Source organism: Vipera berus (genome assembly GCF_964194415.1).
Source record: "Vipera berus genome assembly, chromosome: 6".
In the NCBI taxonomy this organism is placed as follows: domain Eukaryota; kingdom Metazoa; phylum Chordata; class Lepidosauria; order Squamata; family Viperidae; genus Vipera; species Vipera berus.
The window spans coordinates 74,459,673-74,477,141 of NC_138208.1; the positions used below are offsets into that span (position 1 = coordinate 74,459,673).

General features: G+C 41.2%; 1 protein-coding gene across 2 annotated transcripts in view; it reads right to left on the minus strand.

Moving 5' to 3' along the window:
- Nucleotides 1-11,309, minus strand: part of DNM1L (dynamin 1 like) — a 49,405-nt gene extending 38,096 nt beyond the window's left edge. For both annotated transcript variants that reach the window (XM_081331728.1, XM_081331727.1), the window contains exon 1: nucleotides 10,982-11,309. In XM_081331728.1, coding sequence (XP_081187854.1) covers nucleotides 10,982-11,275 — 294 coding nt within the window. In that variant the 5' untranslated portion in view covers nucleotides 11,276-11,309. The remainder of the gene's footprint in view (nucleotides 1-10,981) is intronic.
- Nucleotides 11,310-17,469: the final 6,160 nt, after the last annotated feature.

The window sequence follows — 17,469 nt, forward strand, 5'->3', positions numbered from 1 at the left end:
TAATATTTCTGCTTAGTATATGAAAAACAAACAAAAAATGATAATATACTGTGCAGTATATTATTAAATACAATTTAACTGCATCCCTTGCAAATTTTTTCATTTGGCATTCTCTGGGCTGTAAAGAATCAAGAACTACTGGTAATTAGTCTCCATTTCATTTATCATGTATCCCAATACACCAGGGGTGTCAAACTGCCGGCCCATGGGCCAGATGCATTACGAGGAAACTGTGCCCACCCCATTGCCAGCAATGGGGGGAAAGTTCTGATATGTCGCACATCATGTGACGTCACGAGTTTGACATATCTGCAATACACAGACCAGAGAAGGAATAAAGATATCTTGCACAGACAAGATATAGACAGAAATAAGAAATTTCTGTCTAAGAAATAAGAGTAGCCATGTTGATCTGTTGCAGGAAAAAAATAACTCACACCTACCTATGTTATGACACAGGATTTATGGACTGTAAGCCAGTTTTATTAGGTCAGGGGTCTTCAAACTTGGCCCTTTTATGACTTGTGGACTTCAGCTCCCAGAATTCCTTAGCCAGCATGCCTGCCTGAGGAATTCTGGAAGTTGAAGTCCACAAGTCATAAGTGGGCCAAGTTCGAAGACCCCTGTATTAGATAAATTATGTGTAACCCTGAGGCAAAATTATCAGAGACTAGGCGGTGATGTGTTTAATAGTGATTATTTATTAAAAATTGCTAAGTGGTATACCAGATATTCTTGTGGTTTGGTGGTTAATCTAAGTACATCACGAAGGAAATTTAAATCCAGATCCAAATGAAAATAGTGCTATCATTTCAGATTCAAATCCCACTTTAAATTTTCTCTGTTAAAGAATTGCTACCTTAATGTCCTAGAATGCTGAACAGGTCTGAGATCGGAGATGGAGGAAGCATTGAGGCCATTTAAGCCTACAGGAGGCATCATAGCAAAGCATCCCTGACAGATGGTTGTGCAGCCTCACCTGAACACCTGCATGTACTAAACGGAAGACTGTGACCTCTCTGGGTAATTTGTTTTACTATCAATCCACTCTTACTTGTTAAGAACGTACTTCTAGCCTTTGATCAGAAATTGTCTTCCATTAATACCATTACAGGTATTCCTTGCTCAACTACCCAAAGTGGGACTGGAATTTTGTCCCCCCAGGATCATATTCCTCACGCTTTGCAAACCTCTGACAAGCAAAATCAATGGAAAAGCCAGATTCACTTAACAGCTGTGTTACTGACTTAACCACTGCAATGATTCACCCAACAACTGTGAGAAGAAAGTTCGTGAAACGGGGCACCATTCACTTAACAAAAGTCTCACTTAGCAACATAAACTCTGGGCTCAGTTGTGATTGTAAACTGAGGACTACCTATACTATGAGTAGTTTCCAGTTAAGTTTGCCTCCAGCACACTCCCAACCCAGAGCGAGCACACATGTCCTTCATTTCAATTAGCAAAAATATAAACCAATATTTATTTACTAAATGTCAGGGAACATTTAAAATGTTAATTGGCACGGCTGAAGGAAAAGGGAGTCCAGAGCAGAGAAAGATATTAATACCAAGCAACAGCTTACATTAACTATAGAAACAACTATAGAACTTTCCCGAGTCTCTGGAAACAGTGCTGTTGGTAATTAGCACATATAATCCACAGACAGTGGCCTTTAGTTATTCCAGGGGTAGGCAACCTCGGCTCTTTTATGACTCATGGACTTCAACTCCCAGAATTCCTGAGTCAGCATAGCTGACTCAGGAATTCTGGGCGTTGAAGTCCATGAGTCATAAAAGAGCCGAGGTTGCCTACCCCTGAGTTATTCCAACCTTAACCCCATTAGGAGAACACCAGGTGAACCCTCCCCTTCTCTGCACTTTAAATAATTTGATGGATGGAGAAGATGTATTCAGCAATGACACATACACATTCCTATGAGGGAAAGAGGCTCTAGGTAACTAACAAAGTCGAATACCCCAGTCCAGGGGTGTCAAACTCAATTTCATTGAGGGCCACATCAGCATTGTGGTTGCCCTCGGGGGGCCGGGTGGGAATGGCCAGGGTGGGCGTGGCCTACTGGGTGGGCGCAGCTGGAGTGTGTAAGGCCTACTGGGTGGGCGCGGCCAGCTCTACATCATTGGCATCAAGGGTGCCTATGGGGGCCTGGGCAGGAGTGGGACAGATCTGAGGGTCTCTGGCAGAAGGAGGGTCTCTGGGCCAGGGCCAAGGCAGCGGGGACCGTTCCCTCACTGTTTCCAGGATGGCTTCGGGGGCCACATGAAACCACTTTGTGGGCCGGATCCGGCCCCCGGGCCTTGTGTTTGACATGTCTGCCCCAGTCCTTCCCTGCCCTATATAAATGAGGTTAGATTTCCATATAATTTTCTTGTAATCTACAGCATTAATTGAAAGCTTATTTAATATCTTCTCAGACATCCTAGCCGATAAATCTCCATTTGTAAAAGATAGATGCTATCTGGAACATTTTTTTCCCTGAATAATTAAGTTTAATCTTGTTTTTCTTATGTGAGGTTGGTCTCTATCTCCCACATAGGGAAGGAAAAGCAAGACTTTATGCTTATACATCACAAGACCAGGAAGCCACATTAGTGAAAACTATTTCAACTGTATTATTTTCTTGATCTGGACAGGGTGCACAAGGTTTGTAGTATCCTCTGTGTGACTAATTTTGTCAATCAAAATGCAGCTTTTTTCAACTCTGCCTTTCACATGCATTGGGTTTCAACTTCATGTGTTGGATTACAATTTCCATCATCCTAATTAGCATGCTTGAATTAATATAAGCAAAGGCCGGAGTCAGAAAATTTTAATGATAAGCCATGGTTCTCCTTCAGGATGGATTAATAGGAAGAGAAAGAGTATTAGGTAAGTTAGCCACCTTGCATTATTTATCAAAATAATAAAGGCAGGAAATAAATATGAGAACAGAGTTTCCATTTGATTACAATATATACTTTGATCATCCATTTAAACTATTTTCCATTCTGTAATACATTACCCAAATCTTCTGAATAAACATATATCCTAATTAACTCTAATAACTGACATTGCATTTCAGTTTTTAAAATGCAACTGATGTAATAGTTAAAGATTTCAATGAATTTGGTTTTCTCCATATATACGTAAGGAGTCTAGACAAGATCCCTTCATTAAAACTATGAGCTACAATGTGTTTGATATTTGAATTAAGTTGCTGGCATTTTTCTGTTAGTAATTGGTTCTTAAATTATGCTAAGACTACAGCCTTTTACAAACTTATTAGCAAGTGTTTGCCAATGAACTTTTGTTTGATTTTGATGAAAAAAAGTACTTTTAAAACTATGCATTTTTAGCTACCCTATTTTCTTTATTTTAGCCTTTTCTTACTTTCTAGGTTTATTTCATTTTATGTCAGGGCACATGCAGAAACCTATATAATACTTCTATCCCTATTGCAACAAAAGCCATGTTTCTTTGGCCTTTAGCCATTTAAAAATGTATTTGGCAAAGGATTAGACGTGCCTCACCCAACTAAAATTATATCTCACAGACCTACAAATCCTATTCCTAATTTTACTTTATAAGATTAGTAGATAAGTCAGGCTTTCCTATTTATATAGGCACAAACAGTACCATGCTTTTCTAACAGGTGGGTGAGTATTAACATTTCTGAATAAAGGCCAATATTATCTTGCTTAAAATTTTAAATTCATAGCTACAGCTACCCATCACCAATCTGGTGATATCTAAATGTGTTCAACTTCAGTCTCTAAAATTTGTAGGCTGCTCAGTTGGGGACAGTTAGATATACACTTCTGATTTTAACAAACTCTGAGAGACTAAGAAAAATTCCATGGATGAAAATCCTAAAGGGGAAAACAACTCAAGAAGCGTGGGAAACTCTGAAAAATATGATAATAAAAGCCCAGTCCAGCAGAATACCACCGAAAAAGAAAAACAAGAAAGTGAAGAAGAAACCAACATGGTTGCACAAAGATCTCCCTGATAAACTGAAAAAACCCACAAGTACAAAAATGGAAAGGGTAACACCTAACTAAAGCAGTGTATCAGCAGCTAGCCAGAATCTGCAAAGAAGAAGTCAGGAAAGTAAAGGCTCAGAATGAACAAAGACTTGCAACAAAAGTCAAAGATAATAAAAAAGTTTTTCAGCAAATAATAAGAAAAAAAATCAAGGAAACAGTAGGTCCACTTAAAAGAGAAGATGGCAAGGAAGTAATAGGCAGCAGAGAAAAAGCAGAACTGCTTAATTCATTCTTTGCATCAGTCTTCATGCAAAAATACAGCCCAATCTAGCAAAAACTTAACTGTAAAAGACAGACTAGAAATAAAAATTACAATAAGCAAGGAAATGGTTAGAGAACAGCTATCTGATCTTGACAAATATAAATCCCCAGGACTTGATGGATTACATCCCAGAGTTCTAAAGGAACTGGCAGATTTTATCTCAGAACTATTGTACCATATCTTTCCAAAATCCTGGAACACCGGGGAATTACCTGAGGATTGGAAAAGAGCTGTTGTGGTTCCCATCTTCAAAAAAGGAAAAGAAACAGACCCAGGAAACTACAGACCATTCAGCTTAGTATCAACACCTGGGAAGATACTGGAAAAGATAAATCAAAAAACAGATCTGTAAACATTTAAAAACAAAAAAAGGTATAACTAAAAGCCAGCATGGGTTTGTTAAAAATAGAATATGCCAAACCAATCTTATTTCATTCTTTGACAAAGTGATTAAATTAGTAAACCAGAGAAATACTGTGGACATACTGTAGTATGCTTAGACTTTAGCAAGACATTCAACAAAGTAGACCACAACCTATCCTACAACAATGTGGGATAGACAGCATCACCACCAGATGGATTTGTAACTGGCTGACAAATTGTACTCAACGAGTCATCCTTAAAGTACTACATCTACAGAGAGGGAAGTAAGCAGTGGGGTATCATAAGGTTCCACCTGAGGTCCTGTACTCTTCAATATCTTCATAAATGACTTAGATGAGAGAATAAAGAAACTCATCAAGTTTGCATACGACACTGATCTGGCAGGAATAGCCCACACTCCAGAATATAAGCTCAGGATCCCAAAAGATCTTGACAGACTTGAACAATGGGCCCTATCCAACAACATGAATTATAATGTGGAGAAAAGCAAGGGTTTACATGTAGGCAGGAAAAAACAAAGGTACAAAGTACAAATTATGTGAAATCTGGCTCAAAAACTGTGAAAGGGACCTTGGAGTCCTAGTAGACAATCACTTAAATATGAGCCAGCATTGTGGCAGCAGCCAAAAAAGCTAATACAATCCTTGGTTGTATAAACAGAGGCATAGAACTAAAATCACATGAAGTGTTAGTTGTTGTTGTTGTTGTTGTTAGTTGCGAAGTCGTGTCCGACCCATCGCGACCCTATGGACAATGTTCCTCCAGGCCTTCCTGTCCTCTACCATCTTCTGGAGTCCATTTAAGCTCACGCCTACTGCTTCAGTGACTCCATCCAGCCACCTCATTCTCTGTCGTCCCCTTCTTCTATTGCCCTCAATCTTTCCCAGCATTAGGCTCTTCTCCAGTGAGTCCTTCCTTCTCATTAGGTGGCCAAAGTATTTGAGTTTTAGCTTCAGGATCTGGCCTTCTAAAGAGCAGTCAGGGTTGATCTCCTCTAGGACTGACCGGTTTGATCGCCTTGCAGTCCAAGGGACTCGCAGGAGTCTTCTCCAGCACCATAATTCAAAGGCATCAATTCTTTGGCGCTCAGCCTTTCGTATGGTCCAGCTTTCACTGCCATACATTGCAACTGGGAAGACCATAGCCTTGACTATACGCACTTTTGTTGACAGGGTGATGTCTCTGCTTTTTAGTGTGCTGTCTAGATTTGCCATGGCTTTCCTCCCCAGGAGCAAGCGTCTTTTAATTTCTTGGCTACAGTCCCCATCTGCAGTGATCTTGGAGCCCAGGAAAATAAAATCTGTCACTACCTCCATTTCTTCCCCATCTATATGCCAGGAATTGAGAGGGCCGGATGCCATGATCTTGGTTTTCTTAATGTTTAGTTTCAACCCAAGTTTTGCACTCTCCTTCTTCACTCGCAACAAGAGGCTCTTTAGTTCCTCTTCACTTTCTGCCATTAGAGTGGTATCATCTGCATATCTTAGGTTGTTGATGTTTCTTCCGGCAATCTTAATTCCAACTTTTGATTCATCTAGCCCTGCCTTTCTCATGATGTGCTCTGCATATAAGTTAAATAGGCAAGGCGACAGTATACAGCCTTGCCGGACTCCTTTCCCAATTTTGAACCAATCAGTGGTTCTGTGTCCAGTTCTCACTGTTGCTTCTTGGCCCACATATAGGTTTCTCAAGAGACAAATAAGATGGTCTGGTATACCCATCTCTTTAAGGACTTGCCACAGTTTGTTATGATCCACACAATCAAAGGCTTTAGCATAGTCAATGAAGCAGAAGTAGATGTTTTTCTGGAACTCTCTAGCTTTCTCCATGATCCAGCGTATGTTAGCAATTTGATCTCTAGTTCCTCTGCCTCTTCGAAATCCTGCCTGTACTTCTGGTAGTTCTCGATCCACCTACTGCTGGAGTCTAGCTTGTAGAATTTTAAGCATAACTTTACTAGCATGAGAAATGAGTGCAATGGTGCGATAGTTTGAACATTCTTTGGCACTGCCTTTCTTTGGAATTGGAATGTAAACTGATCTTTTCCAGTCCTGTGGCCACTGTTGAGTTTTCCAAATTTGCTGGCAAATTGAGTGTAGCACTTTTACTGCATCGTCTTTTAAGATTTTGAATAGCTCAGCTGGAATACTGTCACCTCCACTAGCTGAAGTGTTAGTACCACTTTATAAAACCTTAGTAAGGCCACACCTGGAATACTGTATCCAGTTTTGGTCACCACATTACAAAAAAACAATGTTGAGACTTTGGAAAAAGTGCAAAGAAGAGCAACTAAGATGATTAAAGACCTGCATACAAAAACATATGAAGAACAGTTGCAAGATTTGAGTTTGGCTAGTCTAGAGAAAAGAAGGACTAGGGGGGACATGATAGTAGTATTCCAGTATTTGAGAGGTTACCACAATGAGGAAGGAGTCAACTTATTTTCTAAAGCACCAGAGGGCAAGACAAGAAACAATGGATGGAAACTAATCAAGGAGAGAAGCAACCTGGAATTAAGGAGAAACTTCCTAACAGAGAGGACAATTAACCAGTGGAACAGCTTGCCTTCAGAAGTTGTAGGTGCTTCATCATTGAAGGTTTTTAAGAAGAGACTGAACAGCCAGTTGTCTTAAATTGTATAGGATCTCTTGCCTGAGCAGAGGGTTCAACTAGAAGACCTCCAAAGTCTGATTCTGATACTTTTTTGGTATATTTTGGGAAATTTAATTTTGGACCCAGGTTACTAACATGCTTAAAACACAGTTTATAAACAGCATTTGCTTCCATGCAAACAAGGAACCAAGTACCAACACCAATATATGGTGTCAGAAAAAGATGGCTGAGACAAACCAAAGATAAGAGGAATCAAAGTTAAGGTTTCATCTAACTGATTTTGACTGGGTGATCAGGATCCAAGCCCAAGACAGAGAACACAAGAGAACTCAAGGAAAACCTGTATTTTATGGTATGCTTCAGATACTTTTATTTATCTAATTTATATACTACAGTTAAATTTGTTTTCATTGAATTAAGTCCCACAGATCCAACAATATGCAGGGTGGAACTTAATTCAGACCTACAACTCCAATAATGCTCATTATTCACTATTGATGATAGGGCTTCTGGGAAATGGGATTTACCAGACCTACCATGGCATGGAATTATTAGCAATAACCTTTTTAAAATGACATATTCTTTAAACATGAACAGCGCATAAACTTGTTTTCCACTTAGAATACATAACAGAACACAAAATCTTTCCTATAATGTGTATACAATATAATGCATTATTAGCTAACATGATAAACTAGGTATTTATATTATCTTAAACGCTGTAGTAATTTGATCTGAAATGTCACTTAGCCATAATTCTATGACTCCTGATGTCATCTCAGAGGTCAGAAAATAAGTTTAGCTTTGGAAAAGAAATATGGCTTCAGATTCCCTCTGCTATTCTCCCTTCAACCTCTGTATAATTGCACTTTCTAGTAATGGCAAGCCTGATGTTGAAACAGCTGAAAACTGGATGCAGGCAGATTGGTTGGATCAATGACTTTGCTGGCTGCAAATTGAGATTTTCAACCTTTCACTGTACACGTTTAACAGCACCAGAGTAAATTTAGCCCAGAATATATTATGGAAAAATAATACAAGTCTGTTAACCAAAATACTTACATTTTTTTCTAGAAAATGCTATCCCTTTACACATGTATTTGATTCTTTGTCAGTTTGTTTTTATATTTATAATTTTTATATATTTATTAAAATGTAAGCTGCCTAGCATCGCTTTGGAAAATGAAGTGACAACTAAATTTAATAAAGAAATATATTCACTTAACCTTCTGATTTTCATTTCCCCTAATTTTCATAATATTATATCCCTGAGATCTAATCTCTTGTGGTTTCTACAGTTTTAATCCTTATTTATCGATCACAATTTATGCATATTTTCCTCTGAAGAACAAGGTGTGGCATTCATATTTTTTCCTAGCTACTCACCCCTGCAAGCATCTGACAGAATAATCGGCTTACTGCATCACCTCCAAACTGTTCTCTGAATAACTTTGTTTTAAAACCCTTTCACATTAAAACATTTCTCATTATCACTTCCAAATCCCTCCATAGCACCTTACCTATACTGTCTATATAAGACTGCATGTGTTTACAAGATGCATTTCCTCATTTGTAAAGCAACAGCAAAAAGACCTACTTAACACAGTTGTTGCAAGGATAAATCTCCCTGCACAGTAGTTCCAGACAGCACATACTGAGACAGACAAAGACCTACAAATTTCTCTTACTTTCCACATGGGGACAGAATGTTTCCATTTTTCCTTTTAGCTTTAACAAGCTCAGGACTTTACCTGCCAATGTGCCATTGCATAATTTCCAAGCACCTTCTCCAATTCACTTTAAATGTTAGTCAAATGGCTTAACACAGGGCTTTTCAACATTTTCACCCATTGTACCACTTTTAGGATATGGCAACATCTGTGTACCACCAGTCGCCTAGCAAGGTGTCAAAAACTTGATGACCAAAAAAAAAAAGGAAAAAATGATGAAGTACAGGTAGTCCTCGACTTACAACAGTTCGCTTAGTGACTGTTCGAAGTTACAATGGCACTGAAAAAAGTGCCCCCCAAGCCACAGCCGAGCAAGACACCTGCCTGCCCGCCGGCGCTCTTCCTCCTGTCCGAGGTTTTCATTGTTGTAAGCATTTCTGTTGAGGATTGGCAGCGGGGGTGGGGTGGGGGGGTGTTTGGTTTTTGTTCCTCCCCATCTGCTGGGTGGTTGCAGCAGGTTTTGGTCGCTTCACATGACCCTGGGATACTGTGACCGTCATAAATATGAATCAGTTGCCAAGCATCTGAATGTAAATCACAAGATCCTGGAGATGCAGCAACATTCCGGCTGATTGGCGCTTCTTCTGGGCTCAGCAGAAGCGCCGGGATCAGCACTGAGCTCCAGCTGGGGCCTGGCGCAGATCCTGGCACTTCTGCTGAGCCCTGACAGCCCTGCAGCTCCAGCCATCTCTCGCTCAGTCGCTCAGGCTTGTGCAGTGCTGCTACCAGTTCAGCTCATTTCCCTCCCCCGCTACCACTTTTCTAGGATGGCCGCGTACCACCTGCTAGGTGCCAATGTACACACGTACCACTGGTTGAAAAGCCCTGGCTTAACAAACTTACTAATCCCATCCTTAGGATTTAACATCAAAACAAACCACTAGAGGCCTTCTGATAACCTTAAAATGTAGAGTTAGTGCAGCTTTCCCAAAAGTGATCAGTATCAACTCCAGAATTAACCCCCCACTATCCAAGGGATTACTGTTATTATTGTTAGTAGTGGTGCTATCAAAGTAGAATTCATCAAATTCTTTATTATGTTATCGAAATAAATGTTTGCGAACTGATGAACAATCTGAAGGGATCAAAGTGCTGAAGAGTTGGAAGACCCCTGCTTTAGAGGGCTATCCCCCAAATTTAAATTGCATATTTGCAACCTTCGGGATGTCAGACCAGTCTCCTGTTGTGTTCCCTTTAAAAATCCCCCTTGACTAGCAAATTAAGTCAGGATTGGAAAGAGTCTATCAACAGGCTTCTCCTATTTGGGAGATACTGGGAGGGGAATAACACATGGTTCAAAAAAATAAAGAAAAACCTTTTATGGCAATACCACTGTTGATCCCACTAATGAACACATCACGACCGGTTACTTATTTATATAAACGTAACCCTGCGCCTCAAGAAGCCTCTAAATCAGGGGTCTTCCAACTCGGCCCTTTTATGACTTGTGGACTTCAACTCCCAGAATTCCTCAGTCAGCCTGCCTGGCTGAGGAATTCTGGGAGTTGAAGTCCACAAGCCATAAAAGGACCAAGTTTGAAGACCCCTGCTCTAAATACTTCCAATACAATTACAAATAAAGCTCGCGTGCATTCTAAACCAGACCTAACAACTGGAAGACTGCCAATACTAATCACAACTGCAACAGCCATAAACGCATTTTTTTAAAAATTTGCACACCTTCCAGACTCGCTGGGAGTTGGGCGGCATATACCTTTAGAGAACAACAAGAACAACAACCCCCAACCCCGCACAGTGCAAGACTCGCATTGGCCGACCTTAATATTTCCTTCCCTCGGATCCACAACAGGAAGGAAACCCATCTCTCCTTGCACCCGCGTCCCACTTAACGCTCCGCTCCCCCGCTTGGAGGGTCCCCACCAAGGGCATCTGTTCGCTTCCTCCTCGGGCGGAGGTCACCCTGGCTCAGGCCCCGCCTGTCTCACCTGCGTCCCGACCACCACGATCTGCGGCAACTGGATGATATCGGCGCCCACCGTGTTGAAGACGTCCTGCAGCTTGTTAATGACCGGAATCAGCGCCTCCATGGCGGCGGCGGCAGAGGCGGCAGCCAGCGGAGAGGAGGGCGCGGAGAGTCCGCAGGGCAGCAATGAATGGACAGGGAAGGGAGAGAGGAGAGAAGGCGCCAGGGAAGGGCGCTCGCTTCGCCACTTTCCCCGGCCGCCGACACACGCGCGCTCCCAACAGGCCCTGCGCGCGCTTTCCCGTCTCCAGATCATGGACGCAAAGCATGGCGGGTACTGTAGTACGATCCTTCTGGGGCGGAAAAACTGCGGTAGATTGGATCATGCGCACGTACACTTTTGGTAGGTCTTTGAGCATCCCGCTGGTACTGGGTTCACTTGATTTATTTCTTTTCAATAGCTGTGAAGTCTATCTAACTGGAAGGAATAATTTCAGAATTCTTTTGCTTTTCCGTTACTTTCTATAACTACTTTGACGTTGTTACAAATGAAATTGTTGTAAGTGTATTCTAATAGTTTACTGGTTTTGTTGTTAGCTGCGAAGTCGTGTCCGACCCATCGCGACCCCATGGACCATGTTCCTCCAAGCCTTCCTGTCCTCTACCATCTTCTGGAGTCCATTTAAGCTCACGCCTACTGCTTCAGTGACTCCATCCAGCCACCTCATTCTCTTTCGTCCCCTTCTTCTATTGCCCTCAATCTTTCCCAGCATTAGGCTCTTCTCCAGTGAGTCCTTCCTTCTCATTAGGTGGCCAAAGTATTTGAGTTTTAGCCTTCTAAAGAGCAGTCAGGATTGATCTCTAGGACTTGACCGGTTTGATCGCCTTGCCGTCCAAGGGACTCACAGCAGTCTTCTCCAGCACCATACTTCAAAGGCCTCAATTCTTTGGCACTCAGCCTTTCTTATGGTCCAGCTTTCACTGCCATACATTGCAATTGGGAAGACCATAACTTTGACTATACGCACTTTCGTTGACAGAGTGATGCCTCTGCTTTTTATTTTGCTGTCTGGATTTGCCATGGCTTTCCTCCCCAGGAGCGTCTTTTAATTTGTTGGCTACAGTCCCCATCGGCAGTGATCTTGGAGCCCAGGAAAATAAAATCTGTCACTACCTCCATTTCTTCCCCATCTATTTGCCAGGAATTGAGAGGGCCGGATGCCATGATCTTGGTTTACTTAATGTTAAGTTTCAACCCAACTTTTGCACTCTCCTTCTTCACCCGCAACAAGAGGCTCTATAGTTCCTCTTCACTTTCTGCCATTAGAGTGGTATCATCAGCATATCTTAGGTTGTTGATATTTTTCCCGGCAATTTTAATTCCAATTTTTGATTCATCTAGCCCTGCCTTTCTCATGATGTGCTCTGCATATAAGTTAAATAGGCAAATAGATCAAACCGGTCAGTCCTAGAGGAGATCAACCCTGACTGCTCTTTAGAAGGCCAGATCCTGAAGTCGAAACTCAAATACTTTGGCCACCTAATGAGAAGGAAGGACTCACTGGAGAAGAGCCTGATGCTGGGAAAGATTGAGGGCAATAGAAGAAGGGGACGACAGAGAATGAGGTGACTGGATGGAGTCACTGAAGCAGTAGGCGTGAGCTTAAAGGGACTCTAGAAGATGGTAGAGGACAGGAAGGCCTGGAGGAACATTGTCCATGGGGTCGCGATGGGTCGGACACGACTTCGCAGCTAACAACAACAATCACATAGGAATTATGAGAATATGAAATTAATTTTTAATGATTACAATTGCACAATATTTCCAACATGCTGCATGAGTTTAGCAGGGCTAAAGGTTTCGTTGCTAATTTCCATTTGTACTTGATGTGATGAATTTTGCTTACAGTAGCCATCAGTAGTCAGCCAGCATTAATGGATTCTGATTGCCCTGATATCTTTTTTCCATTGTGGCAATATCCTGGTGAAAATGTTCACCATGTTTGCCACTGACAGCACCTAGATTTTCAGGAATGAAGTCCAAGTGTGAATGAAGAAAATAAATTTTCACTCACGTGTTGTACTTCAAGGTCTTGTATGCAATAGGAAGCTTGTCCACTAGTTGGATTGGTGCTCTGTAGTTGCCGAGAAAACTATCAGAGACATCCTTGAATAGTTTCCAGGCTATTTTCTCTGGCCCCATGATGTTTCTGATCTGTGGACCAACATCAATCTTTAATCCTGGCATCAGTTATTCTTAGAAACATCTGTCTCAAACAATGAAAACCTTCACCTTCCTTGTGCACTGCTTTCACACAAAATTTTCATCGCTCCAAATTTTAAGTGATGCAGTAGCATCAGTGGTTCTTGTGCCACATTTTCTGTCCTGGAACCACATTATTTTGGAGTGGCCATTTCTTTTTAATGTAATACATCTGTCCCATTTGCCTATGTAATAATAGCACTTGATATATCTGAGCTGCATTCCAAGCAGCAGAGCCATACTTTGAGATCTCCACAGATATTCTAGTTGTACTTGCTGTGCTGGATGTTTTTCAACAACAGTTCCATATTTTCGTATGTTGCTTTCATGTGTGCAGCACAGCCAACAGTTCTGAAGGGTCTGTTGTGTAAAAACAGAAAATTTCTATTAAAAAGTTACATGATAAATTAAATTTCAGATTGTTTTAGTGATCCGGAGCCAAAAATCTATAAGGTATGCCCAAAAGGGTTCAGGAAGCAAGATCTTTTTTGTCCAATGATATTATAAAGAAGAGAAAAAGGAGTCCAAATAAAATTATCAAGGAAGATGATAATTTCATATTATAGTTTGAGAAATAAATGGTCAGATTTAGGTTGGAATGTTGAGAGAGACTATAGTCATTCAAAATGGGCTTTACCTGTTCTTGTGATAACAATAAGGTCATGGAAGCAAATCACCATTTTTTAAAAATAGAAACATTCATGTTCTATGTCAGACATGTCAAACACAAGGCCCGGGGGCCAGATACGGCCCGCAAAGTGGTTTCATGTGGCCCGCAAAGCCATCCTGGAAACAGTGAGGGAACGGCCCCCACTGCCTTGGCCCTGGCCCAGAGACCCTCCTTCTGCCAGACCCCCTCAGATCTGTCCCACTCCTGCCCAGGCCCCCATAGGCACCCTTGATGCGAACAATGTAGAGCTGGCCACGCCCACCCTGGCTATACCCACCCGGCCCCCTGAGGGCAACCGCAATGCTGATGCGGCCCTCAATGAAATTGAGTTTGACACCCCTATTCTACGTGAACCGTCCCTGGACAGTTCCTACTGAAATTGAGAAAAACTAAGTAGTAATCTTTATATTAACAACTTGATAATAAGAACTCATAAGAATTGCATTTATTTTATTAAAAAGGGAAAGCTCTTTTTTCTTGCTGCAACACTATCCTTATTCCAGAATCTGCAGTACACTTAATTTTATGGCTTCATTTATTTTTATGGACCATTCAAAGGCAATGGCAAACTGCTTATTGTTGCTAAGAACACCACAAGGAACTTTTAAAAGGAACTTTTTATATTTTATTAGATTCCTATGTTTTAAAGAATTACAAGTATAAAAGAAGTTTGGTAACTGAATACCCCAAAAGAAATATTCTCATAGAAACTTCTTTTACCAAACCTACTGAGAGGGGTTAAGTTACAGAAATTCACAACTGGATTGTGATCACTTTCAAAACCATTTTTATTTTCCAGCCAAGGCACAATTTTTCTTAGCCATAACATCTATTGGATTGCCAGACCACCACCCCTCCCCCAAACTGCTCATCACCTGGTTTCAAAGTTTCGACAATTGGGCATCTCACCCTTGCAATCACACGACCATGTTTTGGATGCTCAGCCACTGACCCACATATACAATTGTTTGCAGCTCCCTGTAGTCATGTAACCTCAATTTACTATGGTTTTGCTAGAGGTTGGCATTTCTAGTACCGGTAAAAATTGGTCCAGAGCAAACAATGGTTTGCTTAATGACAGCCAGATTCATGTTGTGACTGCTGTATTCACTTAATGACTGCATAAAATTGGATCAGTCTCATGATGACCCACTTTATGGCAGTCACAATTTATAACCGTAATTGCTAGGCTCAACTATGGTCATAAGTCAAAGAGTACCGCTATCACGATCAAACCATCATTGATCATAACTGAGTATCTTACTGAAAGTGTAAGGAAGCAAAGTAACCCTAGAGATATTATTTGTTTGCCAATTAAATATCCACAGTTTTCTAAAATAAATTTATGTAAACTTATAATATGTAATGATAAATGAGATAAAAGCACTATATATTGTGATAAAAACATCAAAATTTACAACATCAGAGCAAGCTACATTTTGTAGCAAAAAAGTTTTAAATCACATTTGATGAAACAATATATCTCTTTTAATAAAATATTTAGGTACGGCTTCCCTGATACAATGTAATAGTTTTATTTGGCTGGCCATAAGTCAATTTTAAAATAAGAAGTAGAATTTCACTTCAGTAGGAAAGGGGATTTTAGACCCAGAGGTTCAATTGAGTTTGTGTTTACACAACACCCCAATCCTTATATTCTGGTTTACAAACTAGGTTGACCAGGTTCACACAATGCACTTAATTGCAAATTACATTTGTGTTTGCCATGTGTAAACTTATCCATAGGAAATAGTTCCTGTATTTCGCACAAATTTTCACAGTGAATTCTGACACCAATGGACACAAGGAGAAAGGGGACAAAGCTTGTGACACTATGCTTTCCCAGGGTTGCTGTTTAAACTTAAAGATGCGGGTATTTCTTAGACTTAGAAGGACCAAAAAGTTTGGTCTACACAGGCACCCAAATGGGGGTTCAAAGAAACATAATAGGCATTTTAACAGGAAATAAAACATTTAATGAATGGAGAGGAATCTTATTCTAAAAGAGTTAAAGGGAAGATAAACTTTTAACCTCTTAATCTAAGTCCTCTGCAGAAACAGCCCTGGAAAGCCTCAGACTAAATTGCTAATCAAGAGCAAAGAAATTTCTCCTTCAACACAGCTTTTAAAAAGGGAGGGGAACTTGCCTCATTTTGTTCCTCTATGTCCCAGAAGGAACACCTGTTTACCTGCTACCTGTTAAGCCAGCTAAGCGGGGATCTGGAATTGAGGTTGCAGGAAACCGATAACAAAGGTGGGGATTAGATTCTTGACATTTTGGGAGAAATGGGCTGCATTCTGGCCCTTTAGCTTTTCTTGTATCTGTATATTCTCGTCTGAAGGAACAGTCACTGAGGTAAACCCTGCAGGCATCCCTCTTTAACATTCAATTCTAGTTCCGTTCCAGAGCCTTGAACCGCATAATCAAAACTTGCATTTCTTATTGAGCCAGCCCTCTTATGCCAATAGGGAACTTAGCTTTCAACATATGTCTTAGCTGCCATGTCTAAAAGTATAGACAGAGAACAGAGCAGGAGAAGGCTAAATCAGGGCAGAGTGGGATATTCTCTAGAGAAGAAAGCAGATGGTGGCATATTTACCAATTAGCCTATCTGCCTAGCATAGTAGTAGCAATTCGTATTAGAGTTCTATCCCAATTTGTACCCAGAAACTTAAGGCAGTGACCCCAGCACTCTTTCATTGTTATTTCCTCACTACATCCCTGTGAGGTAGGCTGGGATGAAACTAACTGATCAAACATTGCTGTGTAACTGCCAGGGCTGAGGCTGGACTTGGACCTCTCTTCCAGCCTTTTAAAGGTAAAGGTAAAGGTTCCCCCGCACATGCGTGCTAGTCGTTTCCAAATCTAGGGGCCGGTGCTCATCTCCGTTTCAAAGCCGAAGAGCCAGCGCTTGTCCGAGGACGTCTCCGTGGTCATGTGGCCGGCATGACTAGATGCCAAAGGCGCACGGAACGCCGTTACCTTCCCACCGTAGTGGTCGCTATTTTTCTACTTGCATTTTTACATGCTTTTGAACTGCTAGGTTGGCAGAAGCTAGGACGAGTTACACAGCACTCAGGATTCAACCCGCCAAACTGCCGACCTTCTGATCGACAAGCTCAGCATCCTAATCCACTGAGCCACCACATCCTTGTACAGCACCCCAATTGGTTCATCATACTGGCTCTTTGGAGTTGCAGGGGGTGGAGAAATGTTGTGGGGGAGGATTTAGAGACCCTCCTGTTTTGGAGCCGGGGGCACATGCCCCCACACCCCTCTGCTTCCTTGTGCAAATAGATATTACAATTAGGCATTCTCCTGAAAGTAGTTTGATTTGAGAGTAAGTTACACCAACAGAGAAATCCCCCTTGTGCTTTTAAAAGTCACGTTAGTTTAATTGCCGACATTCATGGAAGGTAGAATTTCTGTTTACACCTACTTTCCTTTTAAAAACAGGAATAAAATCAGCCAGAACATACCGTATATACTTGAGTATAAGCCGAATTTTTCAGCCCACTTTTTGGGCTGAAAAACTCCACTTCGGCTTATACTCCAGTCAACAAAAAAATTTTACCG